The 23655-nt window shown below is 42.6% G+C and overlaps 1 protein-coding gene across 18 annotated transcripts in view; it reads left to right on the top strand.

Annotated features, from left to right (window-relative positions):
* kcnma1a (potassium large conductance calcium-activated channel, subfamily M, alpha member 1a) overlaps window positions 1-23655 on the top strand; it is a 185411-nt gene that overhangs the window by 32895 nt on the left and 128861 nt on the right. For all 18 annotated transcript variants that reach the window (XM_033613123.2, XM_033613113.2, XM_033613101.2 and 15 more), the window contains exon 2: window positions 16847-17008. In XM_033613123.2, the coding sequence (XP_033469014.1) occupies window positions 16847-17008 (162 nt within the window). The remainder of the gene's footprint in view (window positions 1-16846; window positions 17009-23655) is intronic.

The following is a 23655-nucleotide window of genomic DNA, read 5'->3' as shown; positions in this document are numbered from 1 at the left end:
TTGGCTTTGGCATTATGTTAACTACTTATACCAAGAAAGAAATATGTAATGTTAACAGGACCCCAGATGATGATCTCTTAAACTGAAAATCTAGCCCTCTTATTTTTAACAAAAGTAATTTCCCAAACAGCAAATGTATCAGTGTAATTAATATCACTAGCATGTGTTTTATCATAATAGCTTCTTTTTGTATGCTTTGATCCAATGAATCATGAATTATTGGGTGTAATAGGTGATAAGAAGGCTTTAAGAAAGGATTAAAAGGCGATCATCCATGCGTCCACCAACGTGCATGCTTTGGATGCCCTTGTTGGCTGATTCTAATTTCAGGTTCTTTGATAGATTGATTTAAATCTACTTAAATGGAAATTGTTGAGTGGACAGTATTTTTCAAAGGTTTCTCAAATGGCAAAAGGGCTATAAAAGACAGAAAGACTGTCAAAAGCTGATAACCAGTGGCAGTAATTCTCTAAGAAACCAAAGCAATGGATGAAGGTGAAGATGAAGCTAGCTAGTTAGCAAACATGGATATAAACAGTGCAGTTTAGCCTTGGGAATTTTTTTACGAGGAAGGAAATGTTTCTTTGGGGCTTAATGGTACACGCACATTTTGAATGTAAACTTTGTATGCATGTCACACTGGTAGGAGGACCCCAGGGCAGCCCCCGAACACGCTGGAGGGACGACATATCTCGTCTGGCCTGGGGATGCCTTGAATTGCCCCAGGAGGAGCTTTAGGGAGAGGGATGTCTAGGGTGCTTTGCTTGGCCTGCTGCCCCTGCGTCCCAGCTGGCTGGCTGGCTGAATGGATGGAACTTTGTATGCATTTAAACTCCACAGGATACGTTTAACCTTATTCTTTTTTCAGTCTACTGACCAACATGATGAAAGTCAGGTACGGACTGGCCATCGGGAAGTTCGGAAATATTCCCAGGGGGGCGGTCTTTGTTATTACATACCTTTTGAGAACACCTTAATTGAAAACTGGATGCAGTCACATGTGTATCCTTCTGCTAACTCCACCAAGTCTGACGCTAGCTCTCTTTTAATGCATGTACCATGAGTGTCAGTATATGGGTTCACTACAGTTGTAGCATCAATTGACTTAACCACAGAGATGTGAGTGATGGTTGGCTTGACTGCAGTTATTTTTAGAACGTGCCCTGTGGGCGACTCACTGGCTCCCCGCCGGTGACCAGGTGCTCGCAGCACTGAGTTGGCTACCCATGATGCTGCATATGATATATGATAACCAGCCTAGCAATAAAAATGTTTGTTGAATACTTACTCAGTGTAAATATAGCAGGCTTTGTGTGAATAAGTAGAGTGAGTGTAGTGTGCTCCTGTAGATGTGGTCTGCTGGGCCTTGTTGCTCCTGACATCTGGGTCTGGCCAAGTCGTGGGGGCAGCAGGCTGAGCAAAGTACTCCATACGTCCCTCTCCCTCGCGATGCTTTCCAGCTCCTTCTGGTGGGGGATTCTGAGGCGTTCCCAGGCCAGATGAGATATGAAATCCCTTTCAGCGTGGCTTGGGTCTGCCCTGGGGCCTCCTACCAGTTTGGCTTGCCCCAAACACCTCTAACGGGAGGCGTCCAGGAGGCATCCTGATCAGATGTCCGAACCCCCTCCAGGTGTCTGAGCTCCTTGCTCTTTTTCCAAGGCTGAGCCCAGCCACTCTACGGAGGAAACTAATTTCAGCTGAATCCGCAATCTCATTCAGTTGGTCGCTACCCAGAGCTCATGACCATAGGTGAGGGTTGGGATGTACATGGACCAGTAAATTGAAAGCTCCCTCTTCACCATGATGGTCTGGTGCAGTGCCAACATCACTGCAGATGTTTAATTTACAGATTGACTTTTTTTTTTTTAAATTAATAAGTAGTTGACTGACAAACATGTTGTGTCAGTTGGAACTTGGTGCATTAAATTGAGCCACTTGACAGCAGCTTCCTGGGCTGCCTTTTGTTGCCAGCCCTCCCCTGAAGAAAATGTATTAAGACAAGAACCTTTATCAGGCTCTCTAAATTTTTTCTGTTGTACAAGCTTTGCACTTTTATAGGACTGTTATTGAATGTCTCATAATAAAGCTGCCTACCATAATGCAATGTGGTTAAAATGCAAGCTGCATTTAAAAAATGACCTCAGTTTTTGGCTCTGCTGTGCCGTGTGCAGCAGAGAGTGTCCTGCTGCTGATGGAAGCTCTGTTAGCAGAGATATGAGTTCTGCCACAGGTTAGGAGGTCCAGACAGGCTGCGAGCTCGGAGGCACACTATTACCTCCTGATTCATAGGTGTGGTAAGCGATGCCGACACAAACCGAGCCCCAGCTGAAATCGAAATCAATCATTGCCCTTAACACACACACACTGTATATACACACACGCGCACACACACTGATACACCAGTGCCCTTGAATGAATGAAAGTCCTGTTTGTTAGAGCAATAATAGAAAATAGAGTCAACCTTCAGGGTATAGCTGAACAGATAGAGGTTGGTGGTTCTAAGCAGCAAGAACATTACAAGGACAGCAACGTCATTTTGAGGAACGTCACAGTAGCATGTAGTGCAAGCGCGGCACTCTGAAGACGTACAGCTAACTCTGAGACCGAAGGTTTTTTTTTAATGTGTGCAACACTCGACGTATCTATATATTTTTTTTAAAGTCTAAATGCATTGGGACCTTGTATGGCCATTTTTTTTAAGGTTGTTCTGAATGCACCACATGTTTATTCATCTGGCACATCCATTCACATGTACATTGAACTGTCGTACAAAATGGTGGAAGTTGGCCTCAGGTGATTGTGCCACTGATGGCTATACAGGCCGATGTCAGTCAAGCATGTTGCTTTTTTTCACTCCACCTACTTCCTGATAGGATAAAATGGCAGTGTAACCCCCTCTGGAGAAACATAGTAGGTTACAGTCTGGGTCAGAACACATCCTGTTCATTTACCGTACTATATGTGGAGTGATCTCATAATACTAAGACTCAAAGCTTTTCTGCAGGTAATGTATGTAAACTGTGATTTCCATCCTCGGCGCAGTAACCACTGCTTTTAGATTCTCCCTGTGTCAGCAATCACACTGAAGGGCATTTGTCTGGTTTATTAAATGGACCAATTTGAAGCGTTTCCCTTCGAATCAGACCTCATTTGCATAGAAAACAAGAATGTGAGCCTGTGTGTATCACCATAGTAACAAGCCATCTCGCAAAAAATGATATAAATTACACATGTCAAGAATTAAATGGCCAATTATTGCATGTGCGCATGTGGAGGAGAGTGTGGTTTGTGTGTGTGTGGTATGTAATGACTTTACATTAATGGTGCTTTTTTCCCAACACAGTCATTTGTTAAATTTGCACTCCTCCATCTGCATTAATTATGTTGTCTCTTATTTTGTTTTCATGGTCTTTGTGTCTGAGGCTATAAATCTTTCTAATGTCTGGTTTCCGTGGTGATTACAGGGGCAATTATCTGTGCTCGCAGTCAAATACAGCAGAAGTGAAGATCAGCGGAGGGGGCAGGGAGCTTCTTGTCAGAGGCGGAGAGCCTGATTGACAGCTGCTTCCCTAGTTTAGGTTGAATTACCAGGCTTTGCAGACAGGAGCAGGGGTGGTTATTGGGTGAAAATTCCAATCTGCCATCTCTCTGGGGTTCTAAGAGTAATGGAGAGTGCAAAAAAAAAAATTATGATATTGATTTTTGAGGTCTGAACTGCTGTGGTGCCATTTATGGCTCAGCCATGTAGTAAACTAAGTGAAAAGTGTGGTTAGTGTTATTTTGTTTGTTCCCCCGACTGTTAAAGCTGCTACAGCTCTCAGCAGCCAAACAACTGCATCTACAGGGAATAGAGATACAGCCGTACATTAGCTCATTTTCTGTGCTCTTTAGCCAGGCTTTTTACACAAGCGGTGTTCTGTTAAAAAAAGAAGTGTCATTCAGGTTCTTTCATTGTATAGCCGACGTCTTTAGTATGCCCTCATTTGTGCCACTGAGTTTTATCATCTTAATGTCAGCAGATAATAGATGGGCAAAGACGTTACGGATGACAAGCGCAGACCTTTCAGTCTCCCACAATTCACTTCGTTGTCTATTTTTATCCCAAACCACTGGGGCTTGAAATGTTGTATCAATGGAAGAGGTGCAGTACAGCATTATGAATCGACAGGAGAGTACATTCAAGATTTTTTTTTTTTTTTAATGTCTCATTTTCCCTCCAGTCGCACGGCAGTAATACTAATGCAGATACATCTTTATTCTGTCCTCTTTTGTTTGAGCGGAGGGACATGAAAGAGTGTATGTCTTAGACAGCATGCGCTGGCAGGCTTACATTATGCTTTTTCATATCGCTGTCTTATTGTTTCTCTTTGCTAGCTGAGGAGACGTCACAACTGGGACAAAAAGCTCTCTTGGAGTGCAGCCATTTTGAGGAATGAGTTCCTGTCCTGTTGTGCAGATGGGTGTGCTGTCCGGCGGTGATGCAGAGAGATGCACTCTGTTTGGCTTGTCTTCATGTTTGCTGACATTGTTGATGTCATGTATTTAGTTCAGTGTCCACAAATCGTCTAATCCCACGCTGGCCTGCGGTGCTCAATAGGCTTGGCACAGAGGGGCAGCACAGGGCTGATTGTGATTCTGGACATGGACAAACTTTTTAATGACACCGGTAGCTTTGGTATCCTTGGTTAGAGCGGTGATCACACTGTGATGTCTTTTTTGTCTTTGGATAGTTTGGACTTTTGGCTTGACTGACCTAAATCTCACAGTTTCTTTGTGCACAATGCTGAAAATTTGTCTTTGTTTAAAAATGAACTCAACCCACTGAGCACAAACTATGTTCATAGCATCAACAACATCACTTCTGCAGATTTGCTCTGCAGCTACAGCAGCCTCTGTAAATCACATTTGAGTGGTGATCGGAAAATTGTGTTGATAGCAGTGACATGTACGGGTGCCACCCTGAGCAGATTGCATTCTAGGCTGTACCTGTGTAATCCCTAAACCAAACACATGGCAACCTAGGTAAGCTTTTAACCTCCAGATCGACAGGCTTTGGCCCACACAGTCCCATCATCTCAAATCAAAATCCTCTTTATATTTTACTTTGCTTTTTATATTTTGCTGTAATATATTAGGATACACAAGTCTCACACAGTCTCTACCCTTTACTAGACTCTGTGGGTGATACTGTCTTTCAATCACGAGCTTTCGCCCTCTGAAATTTGGATAAATGTAGCCAGCCAATCAGCACGTTCCTACCTTAATACGTGCGGACTCCACAGTATTCAAGGCAGCACAGGATGCTGTCACCTATCCTTTTCTCTTCAGTGAGGGAGATTTGCCAAATATACAGGAAACTGCTTGCCGGATGTTTTTGTGAGTGCATCTTCCGAGCGTTTGGGAGGCGGGCAGGCACTCTCCCCCTGTGGTTCGCACTCAAGCTACACACAATGTAGCAGTGTTGGTGGTCTTGTTCAGCAGCATGTTTGGCAGCGTAGTGGTCTACGCTCTCCTTGTTCATACGGCTCTATCTCTTGGATATGTCGGGCTCCTTTTGGTGCCTGGTGAAAGGGGTTGGGTGTATGTCAGCCGTGTTGCACCTTACTCCTCTCTATGCGTGATACACCAACATGTTTTTGTGCTCCTTGATTACCCAGGGAATGTGGTGTCTATTGCTTGCCCTTCGGCCCATGCAAGGTTATGCCTAGTTCAGATCAAAGATTTGCGACAAGATGATTTGAAACAGCTAACTACTTGCAATGTGCCGTTCTGCAACCTTCTAAAAACCTGCAGGTTCACACCACTGCAACCAGATGAGATGGTGTATCATCTCTATGCAACAACTCTCTGTACTTCCATTCCGATTTGCAGCTTTTCAGGCTTATTTATGGCTGAATATAATTTGTAGCTTCTTAACATATGAATGAGGATAGTGATAGTAAGATACTGTTGCATTTGTAATGGTGATGAAATGGGGAAAACAGAAACAAAACGAACATCAGATGGACTGTATTTATAATAAATACGCCACAATAGCATAAATGACTAGCTCAAATTAATCAGTCAATGAGAATGTGTGTGTGTGTGGGGGCATAAGCACATACATTGAGCAAATGAACAGGCCGCCTGCGGTCATTTTGACTTGACCAGTGGACTTCACTACAAGCCGATTGGCTGTAGAAACAGGTGAAGTACCTTATGTCCTAAAACCAGCCATCAGTGATTTGACTGGCTGAGTTGCAGGTGACACCATCAGCCAGCTTGAGTCGAGCTCAGACTGGCCGGCAACTTTTATCTGCAACGTTTTAAAATGGTTTCATCTCGTCGTGAATCACTGGTCTGAACTGGGCTTTAGGCTATGGATCTATCAGGTTCAGTTGCAAACTACTACCTGGGTTGGCTGGGACCCTCTACTGGTCTGGACTGGGGTACAGTTGGTTGAGCCTGTGTGAGATAGAGCGAAGGTTGCGATATTGTAAACTGAGTTGCGGGCCTTGTAGCTCCTGACATCACTCGCTGTAGAGGGTGGCAGACAGCATCATGTGCTTCCTGGTACACTCAGCATGTCAGGTTAATTCAGATAGGCACGTCCCGACTGGCCAGCTACCATTATGCAGATTTCAGTGGGTGAACATGTGCTCGTGATTGGAGAAGAATATACAATAGAACTAGGGTTACAATATTGTAACCTTCATTATGAGTAAAAAAAAAGTACAATGATTTGAACATAATAACACTGCGACTCTAATGTGGGGATTTCTTTGTCGCATCACTCAAGCTGATGTCACTTCCTATGGCCTGACAGTAATTAGCCTGTACCATTTCCCCCACATGATTCTATACGGTTCAGCCGGCATGACCAATACACAGGAATAACAGCTTTTCTCCACATGGCGTTCAAATTCAGCCGTGCACCTGTGTATGTGTGCATGCGCATTAGTATGTGAAGAGGCTCCCTTTTCTTCCTCCCTCTTCCCTTTTGCTGTGACCCAGTGTAGCTCTGTAACCCAGGGACACTGGGTAACTGTACCGGCATTAAAATAGCAAACAGGGGGAACAGGGCATGTTATGAGATTCACTAGTTTCACGTCTCCCTGGGTGAGGCTATAAATAGCCTCTCACACTGGAATAGAGTTTTCCCCAGCGATGCGGACGAAAGCCAGAGGAACAGCTGCGCTTAAGCCAAGTCCTGTTAGATCAGCGGAGTCACATGGGCATGCTCCTGTCTCCCTCTCTTGTCTTTTCTTTCTGTCTCGCTCTCTGCGGTCCCTCGCTCTCACTTTCCATTTCTCTTGCTCCCAATCTGTCCCGCTGTCCGTCTTTCACCCATTTGTTTATCTCCCTGTCTTGCAGTATCTTTGTCTCTCTGTCAGTGTCTCCCCTCTCGCTGTCTGTCTGTCCTGTGTTTGCTCAGTCTCCCGTCTGTCTTGATGTCTTGTAATTGGTGTCTCTCTGTCATTATCTCTGCCCCCCCTCCCCCCTTTGCTTTATCATGCTGTCAGTCTGTCTTTTTTGCTCCCTCTGACTTTTTGTTTGAGTGTGCGTCCTTCTTTGTCTCCCATAGTCTGTCTACTTGTCCTATAGATTTCTGTCAGTCCCTCTTTGTCTCTTTTCCTGTGTCATGTTTTATCTCTCTCATTAATACCAGGCCTCCCATGTGTACACTGTTAATTGGTACAATCCTAATATTAACAGTCTTCATCTGTGTGTTATAAAAAGGTTTCCTGAAGTAGGAGGTTGAACTACATACCTTTTTTAAATAGATTTTTTTTTCCAGTAAAGTGCTGCATTGCATTTCTTGCATTTGTATTTTATTTATTTATTTTTTTAATTTTAACAATTAAACCATCATTACTGTTCATACTGGTCAGGCTTAAGAAAAGTTTAAAAAAGAAGATCAAATAAGAACCACTCCACTACTTCTGCATCTTTAAAGTTATCATACTTAAAAAGGGATGGTTCACATTTTATAGTTGGGTTATATGGAGTGCTTATCCATAGTCAGTGTATTAAAAATGTGGCAGGAGTGCCAATAGAGATCTTAAGCGAAGTATTGCTGTGGATGGCAGCAGCAGCAAAATGTATATTAGCCAAAAGTACCACAGAAAAAAAAACGTAACAGATTAAGTGCATGCTATATTGAGGGGATTTTCACAGCTTTACATTTTAGTCAGACACCCTGTTCCAACAGAGAAGCTGTAAATGGCCTCAGTTCCCCATCCATGCTCTCGTCAAAGCCGCCAGACTCCTTTGACAAAAGCTGTAATTTTGGCTCATTGAACACAGGAGCTGCTGGTCTACCCCTGCATCTATCAGTTATTTTGTTTGTGTTATTATGTGAGTTTGGCTTTCAGAAGAGTTAGTTCAGGTTCCCCAAAATCACACAATAACATCAAATGACTAACTTACTGAGGCACCGGTAGACCAGCAGCTACTATTTTCAGCACTTTTAAATATGTGTTTTTCTCAATGGAGTCTGGCTTTGAAGACCGCAATAATACGGCCTTGGTTTCTTGTCGGAAATCGTCGTTTGATGGCAAGGCAAAGCAGTGAAAATATTCTTAGAATAGAGTACACTTAAACTGACATATAAACCTATGTATTTTTAAGGTGGCTCAAATACATCTTACTGCTTTTCCCTTCCACAGCAGTACATTGCTTAGCTTTTGTGTCAGAGTTCAGCCTGCTTTTCCAACTTGGGGGCATGCCCAAAGCAGTCAACTGAATGTAACACACTGACTATGTACCTCAAAGAGTATAAGTATGAGGTATACGTACCTCAAACAACCCCACTTAAAAAGATCCGAACTATCTCTTTAAGATGCCAGTTGCATACCTGGTTGATGAGGCTAAACCAGTGGTGGTTACTGGTGGTAAGTGTGGTTTAATACTACAGTAAACACTTCTTTAGTGTATCTGTTAAGCAAAATCACACCGAATTCCCTTTAAAAAAAAAATAAAGAAGTCCATCAGCACATTAAAAGTTGCTGACCTTTTTGAGAAGTTGGAGGTGTGCGGCCTGTCGCCTGCAGCTCTCATTGTGGCTGTTCCCTGCGTTATGTAAAACTGCTGACAAAAAAAAAAATGTTGAAAATGGCTGTTGTTTTGTTTTGTAGAGACATTTTTGATTAACAATCGCTGTCAGTGTTCATCTCGGTGACAAATACATTGAGTTTCCTGTGACTGCTTGACAAACCCGTGTTTCGCAAGTCAAACACTTTCGGTGTGAACTAGCAGCAGTAGGAACTGTTTGGTTTGCATTAGCAGTCACTTAGTACAGCTCTGATATGGCTGTGAAACACTGTGCAGGCTATTGTAAGTGAGATAAGAAAATGTAACACTGAATTACATACATGCATTGTGTCCTGTGAATCCCTGGTGTGCAGATAAGCACTTTGAATCAAATATGGGAATGGCGGACTCCGCCACGAACAATCAAAAACCACTATAGAGACATTACTACTGAATATTTAAACAGTAAATGGCTATTACTGAAAAACCCTGCCCATAAATGGTGCAAAAATGAAAATATTAGGGATTATAACTACAAAGCCTGAAATGAAACATTGTTTTTTCAATGAACTTAGAGCTGACAAGGTGTCAGAGTTCATTGCCTTCCCTTTATGACTTCATTCTCCCATGTACCTGTCTACCAGGTGTGCATTCACTTTGATATGACATTTATTTAAAAATCTTTGCTTCTTTCATCATCACTTTTGCCCCCTTTTGTGTTTGGCTATAAACACATCTCCCGACCCCTGCTGCTCCCTCGCTCCCCCCCCCCTCCCTCTGCCTGTCTCTCTCCCTCTCTGTCTCGCTCTCAGTTTGACATCACAGGTGTGTATATATAGCCAGCAGATGGATTCTCCCATGGCAGGCTGCTTCAGTGCTCCTCTCTCCCTCAGCTCAGGCCTACCGCCGGCCACTCAAATGAACTAGAAGCAATTCCTTGTTTACATTGTCTCTTCCGATCTGCCCAACCATCAGTTTGTGACTGCATCCATTATTCATGTGTTCCCCTCCGCCACACGCACACACAGTAAAACATTACTGCTGCTCAATGTGCTCTTATAGCCTCCATGTTCGGGGGTGTACCAGTGAGGATTGCTTTTCCCATTTTAACCTAGCGTCTGTGGAGTACACATTTTAATGAAATCCTCTTCATGTCTTGAAATCTAAATGATGCTGTCCTCGGCCTTTTAAAAAGCTAATTCATGAAGACACTGTTGTTTGGTGTTTCCATGATGTGATGTAGCACTAGCAACGCTGTCAGTTAGCACTATTTACCACAAAATTGTTGTGACAGGTCTTAATGTCTGAAGGCGTAATTTGGCGGACACAGTAGCAAGGAGAGCTTGGAAAAGGTACTGCTAATGTGAGACATGACTTTCGTGACATACAGTAGTTCTAGTGCGATGTGGTGTGCTCCTGCTGCAGCATACGTGTGTGGAGTGTGAAGTTGGTGGGGCCCCCCTGGCTAAGAAGTAACTGCTGAGCACGGACTAGCACATACTACGCCACCGCGACATGCCTGGAGTGCTATCGAGCAGGCACACAGCCAATCAGAGCGAAACCTTAGACATCCCTGTGTACTGTGTCCCGCATGCATACACACTTTGCTGAGTATTTGCAGCATGTGACAGGCGAGACGCTTGCTGGCTGCATAGTCAAGAGAGTACTGAAGAAGTGAGGATGAGGGGTGGTGGGTGGATGGGAGTTAAAGAGACGACAGACTCTTAGTCATGCGGCCTGCGTATACAGTTAAACACACACATTTAACTGTTCATAGCTCATCATGTCGTCCAGCTTTCAGGCAGCAGGAGCTCATATAAGGTTTTATGGTTTGAGTTTGAACATTGACATGTTGGTGGTTATTTACATAGTGTTTTAGCACAACCTGGATCATGTGGCATTCCTAACATAGGAGAAAAGTAACGAGAAACATAACAAGAAAGTTGAATTGTTGCGATTTGGAAATAATTCATTTTGTCATACCTCTCAGTGTGTGATACCAATGCTGAAGGGAGACTTTGGTGTCTCCACAAGCTACACCAAGCCTTCAACTAACTCCAGTGTTGTAACTGTCCGAGAGACATTTTTTGCTGAAATTTAATTGATATGCTTTTCATATTTTCTGTCATAATTTCATTGACGTTTAAATTCATTGTCACTGGGGCGTTGATGGCTTAGTGGATAGAGCAGGCGCCCCATGTACAACGCTGTTGCTGCAGCGTCCTGGGTTCAATTCCAGCCTGTGGCCCTTTGCTGCATGTCTCTCTATCTCTCCCCACTTCTCACTCAGCTTTCCTATCAATTAAAGGCAAAAAATGCCCCCCCAAAATATCTTAATAATCATTAAAAAAAAAAAAAAATCATTGTTATTAAAAACTGATTAAAAATGTAAGAAATCTGTAGTTAAAAATGTAACTTTAATTTGAAAATGATTTAAAATGTACCATCTTTAAAAATATTGTTCAGTTAAAGAAAAATCTGTTGTTCTTTATAAGTTTATTTTGATCAAGAGTAATGGGTCACATGACCAGGGTTTGGGGGTTGCACCTGTTGCATTATGGGCTGAGGTAGGACAGTGGCAGAGAGTGCCAACATGGCTACAGAGCAGAGAGCCAACATGGTAACAAAGGAAGTACATACAGCCCCAAAATGATAATATTCTGCATGGTCCAAGAGGCGTACATGGTAATTGTCATTTTGCACCTTTATTTGGTTTTGTGTGTGATTGTAATATTTGTTTAAGTGGCCTGTATGGACAATTTTGTGACCTGTCTATTATCAGAAAATTCAAGTGAGAGATGCGTCTAAATGCTGGGTATTCACTGAGAGACTCTAAAAGTAATAAAGAGATTTGTATTTCAAACTTTGTTTTTTTATGTGTTTATTTTTTTGTAGTTTTCATGGTGTCTGTGAAGGGTTAAAAGATGGAAATAAAACTTAAATAGACATCTGTCAGATGCGTGGCGAAAGTGTAGACCCATTGCATTAGTGCTTGACGCTCAGAGCAACCAACGTAGTATGTTATTTCAACCCAATACATGTTTTTTTCTAAACCTAACCAAGGAGTTTTGTTGCTTAAACTTAACTATTAACTTTACTTAATTTTGACAATTTTAACCACGTTACAGTGATTTTCACCCAAGAGACAGCTGTGTGTCACATACAGACGAGAAAGGGTATGTCTCATGAAGTAGGAATGCACAGTATTGGATTTTTTTTCGATATTTGATATGCGGATATATAATAACTTATTTGGCTGATCAGCGATTCCGATATAAACGATATATCCCACCTAATTTTAGTGATCATCAGGTGTCTTCTGCAGTGGAATTAACATCATATCATGCATGCCTACTCTTATCGTGATGGCCCATCAGCAGATGGAGACATGAAATGTATGTAATATTGATTCATTGTGCAAAATAAGAAAAAGCATGTTTGTTGATTCTGATAGTTGGCTTTAAAGCCAGTATCAGCCAATACCAAGGACTCTATCATGAAGACACCAGGAGAAAGAGTCTGTATTTGACGACCTGGGAAGAGAACGTGTTGGATTAGCATATAAATAAATTTAGTTATTTTCAAGTAAATTAAAGACAGACTATAAAAATACGTTGGCTAAAGTTGGATGAAAAAACTAACTATAGTCCCAGCAGAAAATCTCTTAGTTACCTGTCTTGCATTATGCCAGTGCTGGAGAAAGGTCTTGCTGAACCCATCATAATTCTGCAGGGGAAAAAATGCTCTGGGTTGTTTGTATTTTTTTAAACCAATCGTAAACGTCCAAGCCTAGGATGCAGCAACAGGTGCCCTTGCAAAATTTTGTCAGGAGTGAACTTGTTTTGATAGAACATTGGCACCTGGGAAGACAAGCACTGGTATGAAAACGGCTAAATTAAACATAAAAGTGTTTTTAATATGCTAGCTTGCTAGCTTTGAATTTGATGTTTTACGCATAGCACTAAAATACAAAAACAGGTCTGCACACCAGAAACTGCTCATTTTAGAAATTTTAATTGTATCACCACATGTGACCTTTGGGGCACCAGCCCTTCATCGGACATGAGCAAGATAAGGAGACACACCTCTGTGCAAACAATGGTGGTCGCCCAATAGCTCATGTGATAGTAATCAAAAATATAAATGTGTCTTGAGTATTACCATGAATATCACATGACTCGGCACAGCACTAAAATATAGTGTTGAAATAGGTCTAGGAACTGTATGCAAGACTAGTTTCACTTAGAGACAGGGATTTTGAACACACAGGAAGTGGAAGGGGTGGAGAATTCCTTTGAAATAGCCGACTAATGGCAGGCTCATACATTCAGTCTGCATCCTGTGAGAGTGGAAGATAATTAACATCCATAAGAGCAAACACAGCATTCAACTTTTTCACCACTCTATATCTGCATCAATAACTTTTTAGATCCATATCGTCCTCTTTCACTCTTTATGTTTTTAATTCTCTCTTTTTCCAATATCCGTTTGGGGGTTAATGGGTTTGTGTTCCATGCATCCCCTCTAATTTAATCCCAAAATTTACATTGTTTCCTGTTAATGGCAGCAGCCATACATAATCGGGCACTGATTTCAAAGATAAAATCAAATGCCTTAAATCACACTCATGATAGATACTGTAAAATTTTGGGAGTCAACTAACACTAAGCTATTTAATGAGTACATAAAGCATAAGTAACTGAATTATCTACGGCAGTACCGAGAGCCCCAACGGCAGGAGCAGATAATGATCTTATGACTAAGTCAGGCTTTTTTAGGGCCAGTTTATTGGCATTGTTATGGGGTAGGAATCAAATTAGGAAAATGGCAGCTGTGTCCATGCCATATCATTATGAAATGTAATCCAATTTGACCAGACAATCCTCTTGAAATGGACAGAGCACTCTCTTGGGCTCATCTGTAATAGCACTGCTCTTTAGCCCTGCAGAAATACTCAAGTTGCACTCTGGTTTGTTTTTGTGTTGCATGTGGGCACGTACAGCCACCCCAGTAGCTGCTTGGCTTTTGGTTGCGTGCTCTTCCTGGAACGAAATATATCTTGTGTAACAAAAACAAACTCACTGTAAACACAAGTCCTTTTTTTTATGTACGTCATCGTTTTGGGATGTTATGGGGGTCATCCAAACAAACTGTGGCAATGTGACATGTACAACTACTGGGGAACAAATTTCACTTTGTTGACATGGCGCATAATCAGCTTTGATGGCTACTTGTCAGATGTCACTGTGAGGAGGGACATTGTAAAATGCGTTCCAAGTGCTGCATGTGTGCCCCGCTGTAATACGAGCCTGCTTCCATTGGAAAAGGAGCAATGGGCCACCGTCAAGAGGGTTGAAAGTTATTGCAGTTCCAGGGATTCTCTGTGGACGCCATTTGCTGGGCCTAACCCTGTGGTTTTTTAAGGGTGACAGTGACATATACATACCATTACTCTGCTTCTTTGTGCTTTTAATTGTGGGGTTTTGTTGCCTTAAAGGCTGTAAAACACAAATCTACTCATACCCTTTTCTGCCAGAGGGAAAGGGAAGCTGAGTGCCTGCTTGTGTCAAATCAGGAGTGAGTGAATGGCTGCAGAGGAACAGCTGCATGCGGTGACTGTGCCAAGCAAAGCATGTCAATGAACTGCCATGCAGCTCTGCTCACTGAGTCGGACACTAGGAGGAACGTCAAAATGCCTGCATGAGAACGACGGTTTTAATCTCAACCCCGCGGAACAATTAATTTAAAGAGCCATATGTGCATAATGGGAAGAGTGGCCACATGTACTGTTCTGTCATTCTCCAACACACACAGACATGCACTCGAACTTATTCAAACACACATATACAGCATATAGCAGATGGATGCCATCATAGCGTGATGGCTGCATTTGCAGTCCTTTGTTTCTGCCCTCAGAGGTTGTAGCTTGACATGAATGTGCACATGCATGAGCTCAGGAGTACTGAAGCCTCAGTCGTCCACTGAACAGGTTATTGTTTTACATCAAGGGCTGATATCTTTGACGGCATATAAGGGACACTGTAGGGGCAAAACAAATAAAAATGAGCTGAGGGAGGGGGCAATATTCTGAGAAAAAAACCTTCCGAATTTGAAGTTTTTAAATTTACGAGAAAGAGCTCACAAATTTATGGTAAATATATACACTTTGTTGACTTATTATTTTTAGGATGCATAAAACTGCTGAGTGCACACTCTGTACATAAACAGCTGAATAAGTTTGTGTTTGTGTTAACTATAATTTTTAATGTATGTAAAATTCATATCATGATACCAACAATATCTCGACATCAACAAGTCGATATCTCGACTTGTTGACATATTGTCGTCACACTGTTACCCACGGCAACAACAAGCATGGCTGAAAGCGAAATTATTACAGACTCTGCAGTTGTTCCAAAAAGAGGAGCAGCTTCAGTAGTGTGGAATAAACTGTAGCGTCCTGAATGTTTTATGAACAGCCCTGGACTGCTCAGACTCCTTTAGCGAGTTACTGCTCAGAGGGAACTCATTCAGCGGCTCCTCTGGCAGCAGCACAGCATCTCTACCTCCCCTCTCTTGCTGTGCGCACACAGGAGTCAAGGTTGTCAAGTGATTTTGTCATAAACCTTTGGTAATATAAACCTATGTGACACTTGTGGCTTGACAAAAAACTACATATATGTGAATGTGCGATAGTTCTGGTATTATAACAGCCTGTCTCAGGTTACAGCGTGATGATTAGAGGAGAAATGGCAGAGCATAAAGGTCCAGGTGGAAAAAAACCCCAACAACTTTATATATATGTGTGTGTGTGTATATATATATATATATATATATATATATATATATATGTATATGTATATGTATATATATATATATATATATATATATATATATGTATATACAGACATATATATATAAAGAATGTACCCTGGGTAAATTTTTTGTATTTGGGAGCCGTTTAAATGTGTAATTTGTGGTAGATTTAATTTTGTTGAACTATTAATATTGTATGTAGAATCTGAATCTCACTCTGAGTTACTGTTGTTGTTTACAAATTAAAGAAATGAAAAATCATTTTTGTTTGTTTTTTACTGAATATTTAAAGGCAGACTGTCAAACTATAGCACGTATTTTGTTGCAATTCTATTTTCTTAAATTAATACTTTTTTTTTTTTTTTAACCTATTTGTCATATCGTCATAAATATCATTATCGCAAAAATACCCTGAAATATTGTGATATTACTTTAGGGCCATATTGCCCACTCCTATGTAATGCCATATTTCAATGTTGCTAGGACACCCAGGAAGAATGCCAGCTGATGGCCTCATTTTGGAACTATTTTTGAATCATAACGGGATGTCTTGATTGGACGTTCAAACAATGCTCATTCAATTTCTCCATGTTTGCTGGGATTCCCGGTGGCATCTGTGGTCCGGTGAAGTTGATCAGCCTTGCAAAGTGAAGCGACGACTAATCTGAATCTACGTCTTTAATCTTGTAAATTCTGAGTTTTTTCTCAGAATATTAGCCCCTCCCCTGGCTCTGTATTAATATTACTAATTTTATTTATCTATAATGCCGTTAATACACTGTCATAGATATCAGTCATTTATTTCTTTGTTGATCATATCCAGCAAAGTGGGGTGTTCTTAGGGGTCTTGATGCCTGCACATGGATTCCTATTGTAAGAGAAGTAGATGCCAACAACAGTATCTTTCTATCTAATTTTCCCTTGCAGGTTCTCCTTATCCTTAAAGCACACCATGCTCCCAATTTTATCTTTGATATCCTCCATTTTCTCACACACATTATTATCTTTTTTCTTCCAGGAGGCCCAGAAGGTGATCAATCCCGCAAACAATCAGGCAGCAGACAGACCGAAGGGTGATGAGAAGGAGGAGGCCCCAGTCAGCGAGGTGGGATGGATGACTTCCGTCAAAGACTGGGCTGGCGTTATGATCTCTGCTCAGACACTCACTGGCAGAGTTCTGGTAGGTTTTCCCTCTTTTAGTGGATATACATTCTCAAACCCCAAATCCAGACTCAAATCTGTAAGTATTTTTTGACACTAATCATTTACTGAGTTAGATAAGTGCAGCAGTTTGGTCTTTCCTCAGGCGGATAGACTGCAACTGGTTTTCACACCCAAGTTGGCTCTCAGATGAATCCACTGTATAATCCACTGCCATGCACACATTTGCTCACCTGTTTTATACAGGTCCCACTGGAGACATACTGTAGGGCAATTAATTTGATCCCCACAGAAGCTAGTGGATGCTCAGTCCTCGCTGAATCGCAGTCAGCTATTTGGCTGGCACTGTCCAGTCTTCTTTCTGCTGCAATGGCCTATGTGCGGCACGCTGTAACTCACTCTCCTGTGCCTCTGCCAGCTGAACCGATCAGGGTGTGTGTGTGTATTTGTGTGTGTGCATGGACATGGCTGTGTGTATGTGAGGGGGAGATTTATTTGTCAAGTACGAGAGGTAGCATGGTGTTTGTGCAATAGGTAAGAGGCTGTTACTGTGGCTTTCTCTTGGTATGAATTACAGTCCCTCTCCCCTGCTGACCCTCCTTTCTTTAGCTTCATCCCTCACTCTGCGCCCAGAATCTCTCCTGCGCTCTAAAACTCTTTGCCAAATCCTGATGTATCTGCAATCCTCAGATGTATGATGCTGTGCTGCTATTCATCTTGTCCCCATATTGCTTTAGATTTGCTTTTCATATTTCAACATAATCACAGTTAATGCTGTCCACCGACGGTCACAAAGAAAATTGTCTCAGCAATAGAACAGAATTAGCTGACGTGTGTAATGCCAAGTGACTTTAAAGACGTCAAGGATGCATATTTCAAAAGCACTGCTTCTCTTAAGGACACAGTTTCAGGTTGTGCAAATACATTGTGACCATTCAGCTCAATCTCAAAAGTATCTCCTCTCTCCTGTGCTGCTTCACGCAACTGCGCCACTCTCGCAAAATACATAATTAAAATTAAAAGCTGCCTTTCTGTCAGCAGCGTTTCTCTCGTGCTGCTCCACTCAGCTTAGCAAGATGTCTGCCACTGAGCTCCACTGAGCAGCAGACAGTTAGCTATGAGCAGCATGCTGCCTGTAACTGTTAGCCTTCTTCTATTAGCTGCCTTGATTATGAAAAGACTTCATAGTGTCTGATAAGAGCTGGAGCCCTTTCAAGTCATTTCCTGCAGGGGTGGATTATGAGACACTGGGCCCCTGGGCACAGATATGCAAAGGGCCCCACCACCTCCTCTGCGCAGGAGCAAGACACACAGACTTTGTGGTGGTTTTGCATCTCTTTGTAGTTGTAAAGCATATCTTTGTGTGTTTGTGTCTCTTTGAAGTCATTTTGTGTCTTTTTTTGTGTTGTGTCTGTTTCTGGTCATTTTGCATCTCCTTGTGGTTGCTTTATGTCTCTTTGAAGTCATTTTGTGTCTTTTTTGTTGTTTTGTGTCTGTTTCTGGTCATTTTGCATCTCCTTGTGGTTGTTTTATGTCTCTTTGAAGTCATTTTGTGTCTTTTTTTGTTGTTTTGTATCACTTTGTTGTCATTTTGTGTATTTTTTTGTGGTCATTTTGCATCTCCTTGTGGTTGTTTTGTGTTGCTTTGAAGTCATTTTGTGTCTTTGTTGTTTTGTGACTCTTTGTGGTCATTTTGCATCTTTTTTGTTGTTTTGTATCTCTTTGTGGTTGTTATGTGTCTCTTTGTAGTTGTTTTGTGTCTCTTCGTAGTTGTTTGTGTCTCTTTGAGATCATTTTGTTCTTTTTTGTTGTTTTGTGACTCTTTGTGGTCATTTTGCATCTTTTTTGTTGTTTTGTATCTCTTTGTGGTTGTTTTATGTCTCTTTGTAGTTGTTACGTGTCTCTTTGTGGTTGTTTTGTGTCTCTTTGTAGTTGTTTTGTGTCTCTTTGAGATCATTTTGTTCTTTTTTTGTTGTTTTGCGACTCTTTGTGGTCATTTTGCATCTTTTTTGTTGTTTTGTGTCTCTTTGTGGTTGTTTTGTGTCTCCTTGAGGTCATTTTGTGTCTTTTTTTGTTGTTTTGTGTCTCTTTGTGGTAATTTTGAGTCTCTCTGTGGTCAATATGTGTTAATTTGACATCTTACATTTCAGAGGGGAAGGCCAGGGGACCCCCTGTCACTTTGGGCCCCTGGGCCTCTGCCTGGTAGGCTCGTCCAGTGATCCATCCATGATCGAGTGTGCATGACTCCATATACACTCCAGTGAAATGACCCTGACAACAGCTTTTTTGTGTCTTTATCAGTATTTGGATCTTCTCATTCAGATAAGACATTGAGGCTCTCTATATCAGCTGCTCTTCAACAGCAGCTTTCTACTTTGTGTTATTGCTGAGAAATGTAGGGTGCGGTTTATGCCAGAGGATGCAAAGAGTTTGCTTACAGTGTGCGTGCTCATGTACGCATTGTGTAAGTGTCTCTGTCACCTTCTGTAGAAAAAGTTCTTCTTTTAATCTATTCTTAGTTCTGTCTTGTCTAGCTTTCCTCTTGCATCTTAACTTGCATCAGAGTATTACCAGCGGCATGTCTGTCTTGCACAGACACCCTCTGTGCATCTGTGGACTGAATGAAGCAGCGGTGGGAGTCAGGAGAGAGATGGATCCAAACTAAAATACTAACACTGTCATTGTTAATGTTTGCTGGAATGTGACAGTTTCTTCACGCCTGGTGAGAATAGCTGGGAGTTGAGAAGGATTTGGGCCTTTCATGGTGAAGAAGATGAAGAATCCTGAAGGGAGCTGTCAATTTACTAAATGAGCTGCTCTTTCATCACTTCCCCACTCACACAGCTCCGCTGGCATGGACACAGCTCCTTCTCGCTTTCATCTTCTGCTCTGACTGAGCGCTCCCAATCTGCCCTGTTCGTATATATGTGTGTGTGGGAGAGAGACGGAGCAAAGAAACATAGAGACAGACACAGCAGCAGAGAGACAGACAGGCAGATGGAGAGTGAAGCAGAGATTGGTTGTAAGAATCAGTTAGAAATACGGCACTGGTTGCTTTAAAGGGGTTTCTAGGTGTGGAGATATCCTGGTGTATCACCTACTGTGATTTGCTCTACTTCTGGTGAGGCTGATAATTCTGCCCAGCAGGCTGTGTTTGCTTACGTGCTCTGTCTAATGATATGCAGCACAATAGTATGTACAGTACTGACAAGTGTGCTCCGTGTAGGTGAATGAATACGTCTTCATGTGGGCGGAATGTGTACATTTGTGCATGTATGCTAGTATTTCTCTGCATATATAATACATGCATGACAGCTCGTATAGGCTAAGCTGTCAAAATATGCTTCTGTGTATGTATATGTGTGTGTGTGTGCGCGTGTGTGTGTGTGTGTGTGGGCGATTTTGTGGGACTCTTGCTCTCCTATCAGTGCTTCACTGCAGATCAAAATTGCGATGAGTATCCGTGTACACAGAACCTGGCTGGTAACCATGGCAACTGCTGTGTAGTGGTGCTCAGTCATCTGACATTAGGGGGGTGTCTGCCTGGGCAGAGCAGAGCAGAAATAACGCACACACGCGCACACACACGCACGCACACACACACACACACACAGGTAGGATTAAAGCTCGATACAGGCTCCATTCTATCCAGATGGAAGAGCCAAAGCCAAAGCAGATTGAGACGGATAGCCCCTGGTAGGCAGGAAGGCACGGCCCTCCATCTCCGTTCATTTGTTTGCCTTGATGACTTCACTGCCAGGGAAAGATCAAGTGTACCCCCAAGCTTATTGAATCATCAGACACATTTAAATCCACCCATGGTAGCAGCTTGGCCCAGGAGTCCCCCATATTGTTTCCCCCATGCTGGGCCGAGTCACTGGCGTGCGAAGAGCGAGGTCCGTTTTGTTATTGGTGCCCTAATGTGACTCTGCCAAACTACTTTGCTCTGATGAGAAAGGAATTAAATGAACACACATCCACCTACGCTGCCTAACCATTAAGACCAGACATGTGCTGCACGAGAGTCATTGGGGTCATTAAGTGATCGTGTTTTAAAGAATTGCTCAGCTATAGGGTGCGAGAGCAGAAAGCTATTATGGCTCAGACCATGTATGAACAGTAAACAAAGAGCAGCAGGTGCACACAGGCATGTGTGTGTGAGAATGAACGTGTAGTTCCAATAGATAGAGGCGCTGATAACACGTTGTTTCCTCAGACTGATTATATGTCAAACTCCCCTGTCGTTGTGTGATCATAGCCTCTCTAACCTGCATGCATGAGCCCCTTCAATCACCATCACACACACATGGAGCCATATATCCAATTTTGATTAGGTTCTGTGTCACCCTACGAGGCTTATAAAATACCAGGGGGAAATGATTGATGCTAGCGTCAGCCGGGGTTGCTGCTCTGGGTCTTTAGCTTTTTGTATCACGCATCACCTTTACAATATTACCTTATCAAATATTTATCACCTCACTCACACATGACTTGGCTCCAGTGTGGCTTTCAGTTGACACTAAGCTCAGGGTCAAAGGGAAAACATGACGGGTAATGAACTTAAGCATAATCGAACACAGGGGTGCCCTGGTAGCTCACCTGATGGAGCATGTGCACCATGTATAAAGCCTGGATCCTTACTGCAGCGACAGTATGCACCCTGCCTTCCCTGCCTTTCTCGCCTTTCTCCTACTATCTAATAAGAAATAAGAAATACCAAAATATTTTTTAATTAAAAAACACATTTGAACACCATCTTCTCCTGGTAATGCAATCATCAAAAAATAAAAAAAGAGACAAGAAGAAAGCACAATAATCATTTCCAAATATGGTTTTGAAATTGATTGATAGGTGAAAAGTCAGCCCTTGGGGACTTATGCAGAGCAGGAAGCAACTAGGCGACTAAGTGCCAGCTGCAGCTTAAGGAGGAAGTGTCTCACGAGCCCCACGAGACAGCTTTCCACACAAAGGCGCTGCATGTGTTACATACGTAGGTGAAATGCACCTCTGGTCCGACGGCGGATGGCTCATCGCTCTCTTGACAACCGTATCACCCCAGTTGCTCTGTAGAAAGACCTCATTAAGCACTCAAGGGCACAATGTCCGAGGAAATGACTAGTCGGACAGCTGGAAATGTGAGCGGGCCGAATTCTTGTGCTGCATTACCACAGAATCTGATCTAATTGATTCCCGCATTAATGCTACAGTAACAACGTATGTAATCCCATATTGTCCAAAGCAAACAGTGAGGATTATGACCTATGAATGTAGATATTTGCCCTATCTCTCCGTGCAGTAGATTTGCACGGTATGGTGGGTCCAGAAATAGGTCAGCCCTGCCATCTTTCTTAATGGGATCTTGGGTGGCAACCAGGGACCATCTGTTCGCATGGTCCGCTCCCTAAACCCTGTGGTCATCCCTCTGCCTACCCATCCGCCCACACACTGCATGACAATCTGCATATTGACCCCTGTCATCTGCAAATACAACACATCTGTCTATCTCTGCGGCGGACAGACAGCACATGCATTCGAACTGCAATTGTAACAAATCCAACACATTCCAGCTGTTTGAAAAGCAGATTTTGCGGTGGAGACAGGAAGCACTCTCATGCTTTCTCCCTGTGTGCACCTTTGCCTCTTGTATCCCATTTTCTCCATCTTATGTGTGAGGACAGTTGCTTACAGTGTGTGTGTGCCTTGGCAAGAATCAAAGTGAGATTGTGCAAAGTGTGTAAGGACACTGTGGGTGTGTTCCATTGTGTTTCCACGTGTCTTCCAACATCCTGTTGTGGAGAAAATAAGTGTGAACGTGTTCTCTCGCACCCCCTGTGACTCCATGCACGGGGAACAGCTGTCATTCACAGTGTTCTACTTTTCAGACCGGCATTGTTTATGTTAGCGCAGTGTGTATTTATCCCTATGTATAAGTGCAGTTTTGTACTGACAGTCCTTTGGGCTTGCATAAGCATATTTGTGTTGTTTTTTTTTTTTTTTCATAGCAGCCGTTGGGTACTGCCAGAGTCTGTTTGCATCCCTGAGTTTACCCATGAACGTATGTGTCTGCGTCTGATGCATTTGCCTCAGTGGATACAGTATGTTTCTCCATGCTGTGTGTGTGTTGTGTGTTTGTGCGAGCGGGTGTGTTCTTGTGTACATGCCTGAATGTGTGTGTCTGTTTGGGCTGGCTAATTACACTTTCCCATCGAGTGTGTAGAGCTAATTTATTGCTGTCAGTAAACTCCTCAGCATGGTTACAGCTGTCAGCACAGCACCGTCTCCTATATTATTCTCCTCTGTAACAACAGCCTCATCCCTTTGCACAAAAGTAACAAGCAAAGTACCGTATATCCTTCTCCACACAGTGCCCAGTAAATTACTGTAATCACCTTTTAGGCGCGGCTGGTGACTTTCACTATTCACACATGCACTGCATTCAGGAACATTTCCCTCTTGCACCTTTTTGCACAGCAACCCCCGCAACTGGAATATGAAGCCAACACGGAAGTACCTAAAACTGCGGTTCCTCAAATGGCCACCAAGCTCTGTTTCCGTTTCCACTGTGAAAAGTTGTGGATGGTACCAATGGAACCTTTTCGTACCGTCCCCATTTTTGGTCCCCCCTCTGTTGGGGTACCTAGCACACAGATCTGGTACTAAAAGGTG

The sequence above is a fragment of the Epinephelus lanceolatus genome, chromosome 17 (assembly GCF_041903045.1).
Source record: "Epinephelus lanceolatus isolate andai-2023 chromosome 17, ASM4190304v1, whole genome shotgun sequence".
Classification (NCBI taxonomy): Eukaryota; Metazoa; Chordata; class Actinopteri; order Perciformes; family Serranidae; genus Epinephelus; species Epinephelus lanceolatus.
The sequence above is the reverse complement of the archived record's forward strand: the minus strand, read 5'-3'. Positions and strand labels throughout refer to the sequence as shown.